The 17845-nt window shown below is 39.3% G+C and overlaps 1 protein-coding gene across 1 annotated transcript in view; it reads right to left on the reverse strand.

The window, feature by feature from the left end:
- plcl2 (phospholipase C like 2) overlaps window positions 1–17845 on the reverse strand; it is a 111132-nt gene that overhangs the window by 58288 nt on the left and 34999 nt on the right. Inside the window, exon 2 of the mRNA XM_079837642.1 lies at window positions 40–2526. Coding sequence (XP_079693768.1) covers window positions 40–2526 — 2487 coding nt within the window. The remainder of the gene's footprint in view (window positions 1–39; window positions 2527–17845) is intronic.

Below are 17845 nucleotides of genomic sequence, written 5' to 3' on the forward strand. Positions count from 1 at the left end.
TCACGACTCTGTTTCTCAATGAGGTAAGCGTTATCTCACCTGCATGTTCTCTCTGAGATCAGTGGCCTCCCGTAGTGGCTGTGCCGCAGATTTAAAGACTTCATCTACAGCCTTGATGAGAAGTATCCTCATAGTGGCGTATTCCCGACTCCGCTTACTCTTGCGGACTGAGAGCCCCCTTTTGTGAGGCTTACCCCCACCACGCCGGTTGGTAATGGCCACGTGGACAAAGACCCAGGCGTGTGGAAGGACTTCCCCCGTCAGCGACTGGAGGGGAATGTGGCGGAAGCCTGGCTGGATGCATTCAAACGGAATCGTGTACTGTCCGATAAACTCGTCCCCAATGTAGTCGTCATCCAGAACAACAAAGCGCACCATTGCAAGTTCCGGAAGGTTAATCTGGAACTCGAAACTCTCATCAAAGATGGGGTTGTCGCCATTCTGATGGATCGTTTTAGTCCTTTGCTCTGCACAATCCGCAGGGATGCCATGAATTTCAACATAAACGTAGGGATCCACCACATCGCCTTTGGCGCCTGAGCCCTTGGGTTTGGGGAAGTTTTGTCCACTTATGATCTTTATGTGAAGGAGTTGTGGGGACACTCCCGGAACCGAGTCTTTAGTATTGGCACTGAAATAAGACACCTGCTCCCTCATGATAGCTGGGCGTAGAACATAACCACAGTTGCCGTTTTGTCTAAACCAGCCAATGTTGAGGTCCATCATGAGGCCTGGCGTTTGATAGTTCATCGCTACTATTTGACAGCCACATTTCCAAAAGTCCTGCGGGTTCATGTTGCTGGAGTCGATTCGCATTGGGCTTGGGTAAACCCTCGCTAGGAACTTCTTGTTGTAGTTAACGAAGTCGCCAGGGTGGTCCGTCGCACAACGACTGGCAAAGACCTCATTGAAGGAGCAGAGCTCCCAGTGCTTCTGGTTCTGGAAAGCAGTCTGAAAATCCTTAAAACTCACAGACTTGCATAGGGTTACCATGTCGGAGAGATCCTTGGAGAGCTGGAACTTTTTGGGTTGAACAACCGCCGGCTGTTCGCCACCCTCGCTGTTCATCCGCTGAGACATTTCTGCACCCTCGTCCTCATCAGTCACCTCGCCTTCGGAGCCAGTGCAATTGCTCGCCAGTTTCTTTCCTTTCAGGAGAATCTTTCCCTTCAAGTCCAAGGGGGACGGAAGGTAGTTGTCGTCGAGGTTAGGCGGATCCGAGTGGATTCTGTCTCCAAGTATTTTCTTCAGGTGCTGAAACATTACCTTCTGCTGCTTCAAGGAACAATGGTTCTCCAAGCAGAGGATCAGAGGGAAGTCCGAGGCCACAAAGGCATACTTGTTAATGATGTCAATGACGCTGCGGAAGACGATCTGCGAGGTCATCGTATGCCCCGTGTAAATGAGTGGCTCATTATCGGGCCCGTCCCACACGTCAAGTTCTACGCTCCTGCAACCCATCTTTAGGGCACGGATGTACCCGTTAATGTCTGAGGGACCCTTGAACTGGTCCTCAATCAGGTATGTATTGTGAGAAGAGTTTATGTAATAGTGAGAAAGGGGTTGGTTCATGTCTTGGCATACTGTTTTTTGCTCGGGATCAAAGATGTGGCAGTCCGCTGACATGAGGTAATTGGTAAACCCATCCAGCGAGAGCCATCCCTTGAGTTGCCCTTCCTTCGAGGGTTCATACTTCTGAATAACCTCCACGCTGATGTCTTCGCTCACCTTCGCCATGCCTTGCTCCGCCTCCAAAAAGATCATCAAATCCTTGGTGTCGAGGAATTCCTTGTTGCTCGAGAACTGCACCAACAAAAAATAGATCTCTGGTCTCGTGCAAAGGTCGTGAAAGACTTCGATGAACTCCTCCTTGGTCACGTCCGAACGGGTTTTATCCTTCGCCTTTTGCAACTCTTTGAACTTCAGCTCGATCTTGACATTTTTCACCCCAGGACTTAAGTTCTTGATCAGCTGCACAGCCGAGCAAAGACTAATGTATTTTCCGCCAATGATGTCCGCTTCATCGAACAGGTCACCCAGCCAGGACGCACGCATGTTGTCCTGACAGCTCTGAATCATATTAAGAGTGTGTTTTCCGTACGATATTAAGTACCTGAGTCCAGTCACCCATATATTTGCTACATCGGCTGAATTTGCCACCAAATCAAGCGACTCGTAGCTCTCCCCGTAGATGATAGAGAATGCACAGTCCTCGGAAATCTGATCCGAAATCCCATTGGCCCTGAAGGTGTCCGTGTTCTTACCGGTTCGCACCTCTTTGATTGATTTTACATCGATCTTGGCCTTGTCAGACTCTTTTTTGGACGGCTCCCAGCGCATAGACTGCATGTCGGCATCTAGGAGGAAGTAGCGCTGGTAGACTCTCGAGTTGGAGCGCACCTTCCTCAGCTCAGACCCGTCCACCATAGAATTAATGCAGTCGCTTGCACTGCTGATCTTCTTCTCCGTTGGCATGCTGCTGAACGACACCGTCTTTTTCCTTTCCTTGCACCGCCTGGAGCCATCCTGGAAAATAAAGCGATTTATCATCAGTATTGAACTACTGCAGTATAATATGATGAACATTTATGGCGAGCCACTACCATTTTGACATTGTCAAAATGACATTTTATTTGATTATTCATGATTTTATTTCACTTTCAGTAACACAGAATGCTGTTCATAAGTTTGGAATTGGAAAGATTTTTTAATAAGTCCCACCAAGGCTGCATTTATTTGATCCGAATACAGAAATACAGTAAAAAAATGAAATATTATAAAAATATAAAAACTCTTTTATATGTGAATATTTTGTAATTCAATTAAATTTAAAGTCTCTTATGCTCACCAAGGCTGCAGTTATTTGATAATAAATAAACAAACAGGAATATTGTGAAATATTATTCCAATGTAAATCAGCTGCTTTCTATGTGAATATATAGTAAAGTGTAATTAATTCCTGTGATAAAAATATGATAATTTACTGCTCAAGAAACATTTATGATTATCATCAAGTTTGGAAACAGTATTTTCCCCAGTATTCTTTGATGAATAGAAAGTTCAAAAGAGCAGTATTTATTTAAAATATAATCTTTTGTATCATTATAAATGTCTTTACTGTCACTTTTGATCAATTTAATGCAATTTTGTTGAATAAAAGTATTCATTTCTTTCTAAAAAGATTTACATTTTGGCCCCAAACCTTTTAACAGTAGTGTACAATTTTGCAAAAGCTTTCCATTTCTGCTGTTTTTTTAACACCTTCTATTCATCAAAGAATCCTGAAAAAAATACATACACAACTATACACAATAATAAATAATATAGATGGATTGGATGGGATGGATGGATGGGATGGATGGATTGGGAGAATGGATGGATTGGGAGAATGGATGATGGATGGATTGGGAGAATGGATGTATGGATGGATTGGGAGGATGGATGGATGGATGGATGGATTGGGAGGATGGATGGATGGATGGATGGATGGATGGATGGATGGATTGGGAGGATGGATGGATTTGGAGGATGGATGGATGGATTGGGAGGATGGATGGATTGGGAGGATGGATGGATGGATGGATGGATGGATTGATAGGATGGATGGATGGATGGATTGGGAGGATGGATGGATTGGGAGAATGGATGGGGAGAATGGAATTGATGGATGGATTGGGAGAATGGATGTATGGATGGATTGGGAGGATGGATGGATGGATGGATGGATGATTGGGAGGATGGATGGATGGATTGGGAGAATGGATGTATGGATGGATTGGGAGGATGGATGGATGGATGGATGGATGATTGGGAGGATGGATGGATGGATGGATGGATTGGGAGGATGGATGGAGAGGATGGATGGATTGGGAGGATGGATGATTGGGAGGATGGATGGATGGATGGATAGGATAGATGGGATGGATGATGGATGGATATAAGGATCATGTGACACTGAAGACTGGAGTAATGATGATAAATTCAGCTTTGATCACAGGAATAAATTACACTTTACTATATATTCACATAGAGAACACATGATTTAAATTGTAATAATATTTCACTATATTACTGATTTTTTTGTATTTTTTAATCAAATAACTGCAGCCTCGGGGAGCATTTAAAATTAAATTTAAAAAAAAAAAATGAACAAAAGAAAATCGTACAGATCCCAAACTTTTGAACAGCAGTGTATTTATAAAAATTTAATATTTTGATAAGTAAACATCCTTTTTTTAAACCAGGTTTTTGATCAACTTGTTTCAATACAATTCACATGAACGCAATTTGCATGTTTATGACCAGTAATGTGCATTACAGTAAATAGAGTCAATATTGATTACATGTTGATTTTAAAATATAAACTACTGAAAATGCATTTTTATGTAAGTAAAGTAAAGGGGGTCACATGACAATACAAACTAGAGTTTCCTGCATCATCACTGCTGGTGTAGTGACCGAAAAACAACATCAATGTGTCCTTTTCTTTTATACCACCCTGAGCCTAGAGGCAGGAAAATATTGAGCTACACCAGGCTTAATTAAGACAATAATTAAAGAGAGAGAGGGCAGTTTAAGTCTTCACTGGGGTATGTATGCTCTAAGAAAATGCAATTTAAAAATTCTTAGCACTATTTCGATCACGGATCTACTGACTTGCAGAAGAATATCATTTTTGAAGCTTTGGATCGTGAATACTCATACCAGAATGGAGTCAGATTAGTCATATATTAATAAATAAAGAAATATATATAATGATATAGTTCACGCATACAATGATATACGCTTGCATCACCCATCTTTAAGAGTGTGTAATGCTCAGAATACGCAAAATAATATTTGGTTGAGCAGAAACTGTAGCGTTTGCTCCGGGGACCGCGAGCCCCAGAGACGACACACACAGATTATATAACACAGGCACATCAATTCATTCACTTTAATTAGAGGACTTCAGCTGTATCTATTCCAACACTCAATAACAATAAATAAGACAACATTGAGAGTTGTGTAGATATGATCTGATTATGGCGAAACTTTCCCAATTCCCATAATTCTAGTAAAAATGCCAATTGTGTCTATCCAGCATCCTACATCTCTACCTGCTCATACACATCAGAGCTTCAGTGTGTTTTTACCCGTCAGCACACAGGCTTTCCCTTTGTCCCGTGGTGACCCCCGTCCCCTGAGGGGTCAGGCCAAACCCCATCACAGGCGCTGGAGCCGCAGCACTTTCTGAGAGTAATGGCCCATGCGAATGTCAATGGCTGTGGTCCGCTGGAAATTTATTCTAGCTGGGTCAAAGGAAATGTGCCTTCCTGTTGGAAAGAACTGAGCTCTGGAGGTTAACCTAATTCTGCTTCCGCAGCGATCATGAAACATCAATGGGAAAACTTTCCAAAATCCAATCATTCTAGTAAAAAAGTTAACTGTTTACGCCAGTGTTCAGTGCACTACATCTGTCAGTCCCTCCATAAAAACACGATTATGCGATCGCATAATTCAATTCATAATCAGTAGGGGTGTGACGAGACCCTTATCTCACGAGACGAGACGAGATTTTTACAGACCTGCAAACTCCTCAGAGTAAAAAAGGTGACAGTGTCTTTAAGGTAACAGTGATTTTAATATGCAAATGAAACATTTCTGAACGTGACTTAAAGGGTTATTTCAGTGATTTAGCATTAGGCTTTGTATCAGTAGAAACCCGGTAGTATATTCGAATTATGGTACTTTCCCCCCTCATGTCCCCCTGAGACGAGAGAATTATGCATTTTATTTCTGGAAAAAATACTCCGAGTCCGATGACGCAAATATCGTCATTTTGCGTCATCTGAGGATTTTTTGGCCAGAGGCAAAGACTACAGCCACTAGATGGAGCTGTTCCGCATGTTATCAACCCGCCCACAGGGGAGAGATCTCACGCACAGGATGTAAGACACAGACAGACAATCATAACAGAGCGATGCAGAGCAAAGTGAGTGTTTCAACTTTTCAATGAATTCCTGTGATAGTTTAGCTTCCATATGCGATCTGAAAACGTGCGAGACTGGCGCTTAACGTTACCTCAGCCCTGCTCAGCTCGAATGAAATCTGCGTCTGTGCCTTGACTTTCGTTCTATGAAGATCAAAACGACGGTGTACGGAGTGGCCTCGAAGGGCAGCATAGCAAGTGCATTCTGGGAGTTGTCTTTCATCCACATGAGACAACAATAAATTTTCTGTCTTTTCTCGGTCTAGAAGGCACCACATTCCAAAATAATTTCACATTTCTACTACATAAATGACCCAGTTTAAATACAAAGCTTAATGCTAAATCACTGTTATATATATACAGTGAGGAAAATAAGTATTTGAACACCCTGCTCTTTTGCAAGTTCTCCCACTTAGAGATCATGGAGGGGTCTGAAATTGTCATCGTAGGTGCATGTCCACTGTGAGAGACATAATCTAAAAAAAAAATATCCAGAAATCATAATGTATGATTTTTTAACTATTTCTATGTATGATACAGCTGCAAATAAGTATTTGAACACCTGTCTATCAGCTAGAATTCTGACCCTCAAAGACCTGTTAGTCTGCCTTTAAAATGTCCACCTCCACTCCCTTTATTATCCTAAATTAGATGCACCTGTTTGAGGTCGTTAGCTGCAAAAACACACCTGTCCACCCCATACAATCAGTAAGAATCCAACTACTAACATGGCCAAGACCAAAGAGCTGTCCAAAGACACTAGAGACACAATTGTACACCTCCACAAGGCTGGAAAGGGCTACGGGGAAATTGCCAAGCAGCTTGGTGAAAAAAGGTCCACTGTTGGAGCAATCATTAGAAAATGGAAAAAGCTAAACATGACTGTCAATCTCCCTCGGACTGGGGCTCCATACAAGATCTCACCTCGTGGGGTCTCAATGAGCCTAAGAAAGGTGAGAAATCAGCCCAGAACTACACGGGAGGAGCTGGTCAATGACCTGAGAAGAGCTGGACCACCGTTTCAAAGGTTACTGTTGGTAATACACTAAGACGTCATGGTTTGAAATCATGCATGGCACGGAAGGTTCCCCTGCTTAAACCAGCACATGTCCAGGCCCGTCTTAAGTTTGACAATGACCATTTGGATGATCCAGAGGAGTCATGGGAGAAAGTCATGTGGTCATATGAGACCAAAATAGAACTTTTTGGTCAAAATTCCACTAAACGTGTTTGGAGGAAGAAGAATGATGAGTACCATCCCAAGAACACCATCCCTACTGTGAAGCATGGGGGTGGTAGCATCATGCTTTGGGGGTGTTTTTCTGCACATGGGACAGGACGACTGCACTGTATTAAGGAGAGGATGGGCCATGCATTGCGAGATTTTGGGGAACAACCTCCTACCCTCAGTTAGAGCATTGAAGATGGGTCGAGGCTGGGTCATGACAATGACCCGAAGCACACAGCCAGGATAACCAAAGAGTGGCTCTGTAAGAAGCATATCAAGGTTCTGGCGTGGCTTAGCCAGTCTCCAGACCTAAACCCAATAGAGAATCTTTGGAGGGAGCGCAAACTCTGTGTTTCTCAGCGACAGGCCAGAAACCTGACTGATCTAGAGAAGATCTGTGTGGAGGAGTGGGACAAAATCCCTCCTGCAGTGAAAACCTGCTGAAAAACTACAGGAAACGTTTGACCTCTGTAATTGCAAACAAAGGCTACTGTACCAAATATTAACATTGATTTTCTCAGGTGTTCAAATACTTATTTGCAGCTGTATCATACAAATAAATAGTAAAAAAATCATACATTGTGATTTCTGGATTTTTTTTTTTAGATTATGTCTCTCACAGTGGACATGCACCTACGATGACAATTTCAGACCCCTCCATGATTTCTAAGTGGGAGAACTTGCAAAATAGTAGAATACTTATTTTCCTCACTGTGTATGTGTATGTGTGTGTATATGTATATATATATATGTGTATATGTATATGTATATGTGTATATATATATATATATATATATATATATATATATATATATATATATATATATATATATATATATATATATATATATATATATATATATATATATATATATATATATATATATATATATATATATATATATATATATATATATATATACACACATACACATACACATGATGAGATAGTGTATTAAGAGAAAGAGAGAGAGACGTATGAGTGACAGAGATATATATATATATATATATATATATATATATAAAAATGTCTACATCAGTGTTTCCCACACATAGACTAATTCGTGGCGGTGCGCCACAGAATCAACACCAGCCACCACATATTGCACGTCGTTACTCATTAACTTTTTAACGCTATTTAAAACACGCAGCGTATTCGTTCATTTCCTTTCCCTCCTCTCCCTCCATCTCTCTGTCACTCATGCGTCTCTCTCTCTTTCTCTCAAACCTGCTTTTGATATGAAACGTGCAAGTCTAAGCTGTTCAAATTTAATACGAAATTCAAACAATAAATAGTGTTTTGGCGCTAATGTGGCATAACAGTTAAAGCCAGAGGCGTTGAAAAACAGAGTTGCGACTTGCTCTCTTCTCCCGGCGGCGCACGCAGTCCCGTGGTTCACGGAGCGCTCAATTGTTCCACACAAACCAGCGCTGATATAGCCTAGCGCTGATACATTTTAATGGCTTAAGCGGATACACAACAGCTTCACTACACAGGTGTTTGCAGCAATTTTTGGTAAACAGTAGAGCATCGTGTGCATTGATTATTACGTCAACCACATTTACAGGATCATTTTATTATGGAGAGTGATTATAGACGCAACATTGTTACATTAATGTTAATGTTTTTCTTGTATTTAGCCCTCAGGTATTGCTTACTAATTGGTCACACTCATACTCACTGGTGGTCAAATGTGACCATACACCCTTTTACACTATTTTTCAATTAAATAAATGTTCTATATTTTAGTTTAATAATATGTATTGAATATTTTGAGGATATCTTTTGGTACTAAATAGGCCTACTATTTGTGCAATAATAATGGTCCATTAATGACCACTTTAAAAAATATATAATATTTATATTACAATTAGTGTATTAATTAAGGTTAAAATAGAGAATTACAATGCAAAGAGGCATATTAGAGTAATTTTGTGGCTGGAAAAATAATTTTAATTTGTAATGCCATTACCCACCAGGTGCCTGAATGGCTCTTTAATAAATATACATGTATCTAGTCTAGTTGCTAAAAGTATTGCAGATCATAACTTCTTACTTATTTTTAGGTTTTGCATTTAAATACATATTTAGACATGTTCAAACACTAGATTTCTTTAAATGTGAAATTTAAAAAGGTTAATAACTTACATCCTAATATTTTTAATGATAGGCTACTTATAGAAGCACACACAAGTCAATATTAATGAATGCAAATTTAATTTAACCCAAGAAAAGTTTAAAATAGTGCTAAAAAGGCAAACTTTTCTTATATGTACAGTAGGCTATATACATATGAATTGATACTGAATCAAGATCGAAATCGATATTCGTGCCAATCACCACACCCGCTTCCGCCCATGCCCCCGCCTGCCACCACAAATTGGTTTCTAATCTGTGGGAAACACTGTACATTTTTATATTATTTTCTTGTATATTATATAATATATATAACCATACTATTTTATTTTATATACAAAGTTTGGGGTTGGCTAATATAAGATTTGATAAGAAAAGTCTGTCCTGTCCCTTTATTTGGTAATGTTATGAAATATTATTATCATGTAAATCAGCTGTTTTCTATGTGAATATATAGTAAAGTGTAATTAATTCCTGTGATCAAAACTGGATTTATCATCATTACTTCAGTCTTCAGTGTCACATGATCTTCACAAATCACTCATATCGTTAGCCTCATAGCATAATTGCCTAAGTCATTTTTTGGCCCAATTGAGATATCTGCCTAACTTTACTGTCCTACCACTGCTGCATCATCCTGCCTTTCTGCCTATGTCCTTAGCCAATCACAACACTTATTAGAATCCAAAAACATTATCTGCCTAAGTCATCTCTTTGACTTAGGCAGTTTTGATACAAACAAAATGGCAGAAAACATGGGAAGACAGATGTCCAGAAGTGATGTATTAGCTCTTCTGTTTGATTCGTTTTCATCTGGTAAGAGTTCATATTTCTTAAATTTTCTAGACACTAAATGTAATTTCAGTCAATCAAAGGGATTATAAACTGTGTATTTAAACTTGACCTTTTTTTGCTACAAGATATGATGAAGTAGCTAGCCAACACTAGCAAAATATAACCTCATTTCTGGTCAGAACAAATCTTTACAGTTAAGAAACATCACCATAAAAAGACATTTAGGCAATTTTAGGCAAGTGAAGTAATTTTTCAAGCATTTACTTTTTATTTTAAGGCGAGACACGGCAGGTGAAAACATCGTTTTTTCATGCAGTGGTCAATTTTGAGATTTTGGGCCAGTTTGCTCCCTTAACATGTAAGCTTTCATGTCAAAATAAAAAAAATGTCAACATTACACATTAAGGTGGTTATTTCATTATATTTTGTCACCGTGCGCCTTTAGATTTCTACCCGAAATCATCAAAAGTTATCTGGCCATGAAGCATGGTGTCTCCATAGAGCAAAAGTTTCTGGTTGCTGGCCACACACAAATGGAGTGTGACTCCATGCATAGCCTCATTGAGCGGCGCATCGTCAAAGATATTCACACTCCACGTGATTACATTGTCATCTTTGAGACTGCACGAATACATCCATCCCCATACAAGGTGAGCCAGCTATACCACAATGACTTCATGAAGTTATCTGGGGCCTACGTCACCAATATTCGACCAGGTAAAAAAGTTGGTGACCCCACAGTCCATGGCCTCCGGGCTCTCCAGTACTTGGCTGATGGTCGAATCCGGTACAAGTTGGATTTTGAGTCTGAATGGGAGGACCTGCCTCAGCGAATCAACATCCCCAAAGAACCATTCCACTGGGTCCCACTCTTTCCTGCCCAACTGCCAATTACTCTCAGGAAATTCAATGACTTGCAGGCAATGAAACCAGTACTACCAAGAGTAGCCCACCAGTACTATGACAACCTCCCTCATCAATAGACAGAGTGAAAATGAGTGTGCACAACACCTGAGTGGAACTTGGTGGGAAAGAAAAACAGTGGTTAAGGTTAAACATTAAGAAACAACTTGGTTAGGGTTGACAAGTTACACATCTTGGTTATAATTAGGAGAATAAAAAAACTTTGGTTATGTTATGTTTGCACAGCACCAAAGTGGAACTTCGATTAAGGGTGGAAAAGGAAAACAGTGGTTAAGGTTAGACATTAATAAGAAACAACTTGGTTAGGGTTCACAAGTTACACATCTTGGTTATATTTAGGAGAGTAAAACAACTTTTGTTATGTTATGTTTGCATTTTTTATGTAAGAGAAAAAATGCCTAAGTCATGGCATATTCTGCCTAAGTCACTTTTATTGGTTAGGCAATTGATGATGGATCTTTTTCTTTTTGCATACTTGTTCACACATCTGGTTGAATGTACTGTTATAATATCAATAAAAAATAACAATGTGATTTCTAAAAAATGTGTTTTTTCTTGTTTACCAAAAACATTGAAATATGACTTAGGCAATTATGCTATGAGGTGATTTGACACATTTATGATTATTATCAATGTGTCCTTAAAGGAGTGTTTGATTATGATTGGACTTGTTTATCTTTAGTGAGTGTGTAGTGTCGCTGTTTGAGCATAAACAACATCTGCAAAGTTACAACGCTCAAAGTTCAAAGCAAAGGGAGATATTTTCTTTTACAGAAATCTCTTTTTAAGAACTACAACAAACGGCTGGTAGGGACTACAACGAGTCAGTGACATCACAACCCAAACATTTACATAAACCCCGCCCCCGGGAACATGTGGAGAAGAGGAAGAGTTGCCGTCGTCCGTCTTTCACATTTATTGATACAGTACGAACACAAACGCTATAGCCTGTCATAAAGCAAGATGACATCATCAGTTATAACCGTAATTACACTAAACTATCCCTGTTCTCTCTTCATCAGCAGATATTCTCTGGCTCAACTTACCCCACACCAGCGCTTTATAGATCATTATCACAGAATATGCAGAATATTAACTCATAAATTCATCAACTATCCCTTTCAGAAACGTCCCGTCTCATTCTACATGTCGTCTCTTCTTCTTGAGTCTCTCCATAAATGTCCAACTCCGGTTTGAACACAAAAGGCTGAACAGTTTCTGACATATTCAGTGTGTGTGTGTGTGTGTGTGTGTGTGTGTGTGTGTGTGTGTGTGTGCGTGAGGTAATCAGAGCTGCTAACATGAGCTCTTGAAGCTCCGCCCTCTTTTAGAAAGAAGGTGGGGAGCAGCAGCTCATTTGCATTTAAAGGGACACGCACAAAAACGGCACGTTTTTGCTCACCCTCAAAAAGTTTAACATGCTATAAACTATGATCTGTGGGGTATTGGGAGCTAAAACTTCACACACACACTCTGGGGACATAAGAGACTTATTTTACATCTGGTAAAACGGGTCATTATAGGACACCTTTAAGGAAATCCAAATGTTTAAAGTGACAGGCATCGAATGCAGTACTTTTGTAGGTACGGTAATTTGTAGATTATTGTAAAATACAGCCACACTCCCCAACTGCCAGAAAACCCTGAGTTTACTAACACACAATCTGACATTTTACTGACTCTGCAGTCAGAAATTCTCTATATATGTAGTTAATTATCCAGCACACGAGTCTGTTTTCTGCTAGATGTGATGGGGTATTGTGTAAGGGGCCGGAGGCCTGGAAAAACAGCGGTCGACTCTTACATAATGCACATTCTTCAAGACTCACAAAGACTTTTGAAGAATTAGTCGAAATATTATCTTACGCTTTAACCTCCTCTGCTCATGCTGACTGACTGACACGTCCAGGAAATGACTGACTACAAAAATTAATAATTTTAGACAGTGATAAAAATAACATGTCACACATGACAACACCGTTGACCACATCTACAACCGATAGGAGCCTTTGGCAAGATCAACTGTGAAAAACAGACCACCATCTGAGGCTGCTCGAGGTCTCGTCAAACACTCAACTAAGAATATCTTATGCAGCTTTTATTTTTTGGGCAATTTCAAAACAAATATGATTGCACGGGTTTTTGTTCACAAACGTTCAAAAGGTTTAGGGATGTTTTAATGTTTTGAAAGAGTCTCTTCTGCTGCATTTATTTGATCAAACACAGTAAAAATAGTGAACGCCGGATCTGCGTCATATTCTCGCGCATGCGTCGTGGAGACACACGGAAGACAAGAACAAGTTGGATAAAGGTGTTATTTAGATTTTTTTTTGCGCACAAAAACTATTGTCGTCGCATCGTAAAATTATTGTAGAGCCACTGTGGTGAGATGGACTTTGTAACGACGTTTTTAGTGCCTTTTATGGATCTTGTGAGTGTAAATGTACTGAATGCCAATGGAGGCCTATCTGAAGCCTTTCTCAGCATCAGCTTTACACTAAAATATCTTCATTTGTGTCTGAAGATGAACGGAGGTCTTATGGGTGTCGAATGACATGAGGGTGAGGAATTAATGACAGAATTTTCATTTTTGGGTGAACTAACCCTTTAATGCTGGTTCTGATAGAAAGGTGTCAGAATACACAGTGCACAGGGTGCCCATGGTGGTCATAATGTTATGCCTGGTCGGTGTATAGTATATTGTAATTTATTCCTGTGATCAAAGCTGAATTTATCATCATTACTCCAGTCTTCAGCGTCACATGATGCTTCAGAAATCACTCTAATATGCTGATTTGGTAACATTTCTGATTATTATTAGTTGAAAAGAGTTCATAATTTTAGTGGTAAACTGTGATACATTTTTTTTCCCCGGGATTCTTTGATGAATGAAATGTTAATTTTTATCTGAAAAATAATCTTTTGTAACATTATAAATGTCACTTTAGATGAAGTTAATAAAAACAAACACTCATACACTACATTATAGTGGATGGTTTTTTTTTGTTGGACTTTGAAAAGCATGACATTTTCCATGTCTGCGCTCATTGACGTCCCAGCTCAGACCAGCGAAAGATTCGGGACTTTGTGTGTTCATCCTCAGCCAATCAGTGTCGTCATGATGTCATTACTCCTGCGGCTCTAGAGTGGTTAGTCACATGACATTTGTTTGGCACAGAACGGTTTGACAAGGCCTGTAAAATCCCCCTTTCCAAAGCAGCACTGGAAGAGAAACCAGTAGAAACAAACAGGACTAATTTATTCGTTCCGTTTAGTTTTCGGAGCTCGAAGGAAACTCCCTGACTTGTAGTCTTAGCTCAAGCCCAATTCCAAGCATTCTCGGGAAAAGCCGAACCGCATGACTAAATATAATCTGCCTGATATGGGGAGAAATGTGGAAGGTCCTGTGTGGGAAGAGGTCTGACATGCGTTGACCTTTAGGTGTGGCCGGTTCCTGTTCTGGAGTCGTGTCTTTGAGGCGAGGCGAGGCGTCCCTTCCCGAGGATTTCCTCACGGCGTGTAAGCCCGCATCCACACACTACAAAAACAATGCTGTAAAACCCCCTCCGCATCTGAACAGCCGTTTCATTATTTCCGTAAAAAAGTCTATTTCTGGCCCGTTATGTAATGACCGCCTTTTTTCAGGCCTGCTAGGATCAGGTCAGCCGTTTCATTGTTTTAATGCACACAACTTGATTACGGTTCACATGAACGCTGACATTCCTCGTCAAATCGCATTACTCTGATAAAGATCGAGGCAAAAGTGCTTAAGTTTACATAACATTTAAATGCATCTCCATAACTCGTCTTCATTCATCCAAAATACACATTTAGTGTTTATTTTACTACACCTTGTCAATTTGAATCCGTAGAGTGACAATAAATAATCACTCAAATGACTCAAAATAGTGCTGGGCGGTATGACCAAAAATATATATCACGGTATTTTTCTAAATTATATCGGTTTCACGGTATATGACGGTATTTTTTCCTCTATGCATGACCGGGTGTTAACCACATTTTCTACTGATTGAGAGAGGAAATACTGCAGTAGATTGACTAGAATGCCATATTTTACTGTCATGATGAGTGAATATTGTAGAAAAATTCCACACTAGAGTTAATACAGGTTTGCAAAGCCCCTCAAAATGAGGCTATGGAGAGACCACCAATAAAACACAGACCTGCAACACACTCATTACACATGGATATTAAAATATGACCACAGAGAGAGAAAAAAACAGAGTTGAGGGCATCGTAAGCATTTAAAAAATCTTGTCTATCTTGTCTATTGTAATACATTTAAGAGCACTCTCTAAACAAATGACACACATCAGTTTAACACAGAAAGAATTAGCAGTTACTTTTTTGCCCATTCTTCTTTGATTTGTCAGTTTATTTATTAACTTACATCATTCATTGTCTTTTGTATAGCAGAATAATCCATCGTGTCATCGCGGTCGTGATCAGACTTATGGTTTACTGTAGCCTAATCAGTGCCCATTTCATTTGAAAAAGACGTGATGAAATATGTGCGCATACACGCTTCGGGTTCACGTTTAGAGCACTATAGTATATGAAATATGTCCAAAAAAACTTAAACGCGCTCGCTCCGGTCTATATCTGATATATGATCCATGTGGTGAGCGTTGTTAAACTCATCGCGGCTCTCTCGCGCGCGCCGCGTGTAGTTCGAATTCTCCACTGTAATCAAGCGCTGAATCCGAAATCGCCCCTTATAACCTCAAATAGAGCATTATTTGGAGGGGACAGCGCTTTGTAGTGGTGTCCGAAACCATAGTGGACGTTATTGAGTGCACTCATTCTATCCCACATCGCACCGCAACAACGAGTGTACAGCCGCTGTACACACAACGGTTGTCCGACTTCACGCACTCGTTTTCATTCACTCCTTCAAATAAAGTGATAACGTAGGGAATAGTGAATGGGGGTATAGGAGGCGATCTCGGATTCTCTAATGCGATCTCAGCTGTGCTCTGACTGCTCTCACTAGTACAGTGCAACAGTGAAATGCGTCCCCTCTCAAACAATGACGTGCTGCGCTGCGTTCCGAACGTTGTTTAAGCGACATACCGGTATTGCGGTATCATCAAAATTCATATCATAACAAAAATAAATACCGGTATTCGGTATGAACCGGTATACCGCCCAGCACTAACTCAAAATGAGTTTTTTCTGAAATCTCCAGACTTTACTCCAGTCTATTTTCTGAAGGGTTTGTTCATGTATCATTTGCAAGGTTTATATTAGGGCTGGGCGATAGCAAAAGTTTGATAAGTGTTCAATATAATGTTTATGCGTGTCATTGCACTGGTATAACTGATAATCGCTGACATTTCATAACTAGCCTAGTTTTGACATAAATGGGCACTAAGTTACAACTTATGCACTCCTAAATGTTTTTGCGTTGCACCCTTTAACTTAGATGAAGCCTAAATCTACGTATAAACCAGTGGTGGAGGAAGTACTGAATCTCTGTACTTGAGTAAAAGTACAAATACCCAGAGATATATTTACTTTAGTAAAAGTAGAAGTACCACTAGGACAACCCTACCTAAGTCAAAAGTCAAAAGTACCTGATTTTAAATGTACTTTAAGTATTAAAAGTAAAAGTACTTGCATAACAATTTATTATCTTATTGTCAATATTCTAAAAAAAAAACAAATAATAAAAAAAACATTATGGCCTGTGGCATTTTAAGTAAGTTAATGTAATTGTGGGTTAATGTAATTGTGCTTACCATCTGTGGCCCAGTTTACATTCTGACTTACAATTCTGGTTATCAGGGTGATCTGCAGAGTTAAATATCATTATTCTGAAGCAATATTCTCACTATAGTGTTCAGTGAACAGCTTTGATGTATTTAAATCTGCATATTTATGATATTTTTACCTTTTATAAAGGACATTTTTCCCCTAATCTTATTAAATATAGGATATCGTTAGCCTCATAGCATAATTGCCTAAGTCATTTGTTGGCCCAATTGAGATATCTGCATAACTTTACTGTGAAAAAATACCTAAAAATGTTTTTTTTCTTGTTTACTAAAAACATTGAAATATGACTTAGGCAATTATGCTATGAGGCTAACGATACGCTTTGCAGCTTTCCTTTTAAATTCTTACATTTTATCAATATATTAAATTAGAATAAGACAATATAGGGCTGTTACCAATCAAATAAAATAATTTACACTGAAAGATTACAACTTAATTAAATTATGGTATGAGATTGTTTTAAATATTTTTTTTGAATAAAAATAAGAAAATGTTGGAAAGAATGTTTTAACATGAAACTAAACTGCCAGTAGGTGGCGGCAGGTATTGAGTGAATCATTGAGTCGATTCGTTCAAACGGCTGATTCGTTCAAGAATGAGGCAGTCGTTTATGAACAGGTCATTGAATCTTTGATTCAATCGATTCATTCAAAACACTGAATCATTCAGTAACGCTCATTCAAAACACTGAATCATTCAGTAACGCTCATTCAAAACACTGAATCATTCAGTAACGCTCATTCAAAACACTGAATCATTCAGTAACGCTCTGTTGATGCTTTGTTTGGAACTATTTTCGCTGCTGAAATAGAACAAAAACAGTCAATATATTGCATCTAAAATGTAAGTAACTTTTTGTTAATTAATTGTTTATGGAACTGTCGCAGATTTGTTTCCATTTCTCCTCCATTACAAGAGGACAAGCTAATGTCGAGCCCTGAAAATGACCAGAAAATGTAACGAAACGTTGTAGAAATGTAGTAGAGTAGAA

Source organism: Gobio gobio (assembly GCF_949357685.1).
Source record: "Gobio gobio genome assembly, chromosome: 15".
Taxonomy (NCBI): Eukaryota; Metazoa; Chordata; class Actinopteri; order Cypriniformes; family Gobionidae; genus Gobio; species Gobio gobio.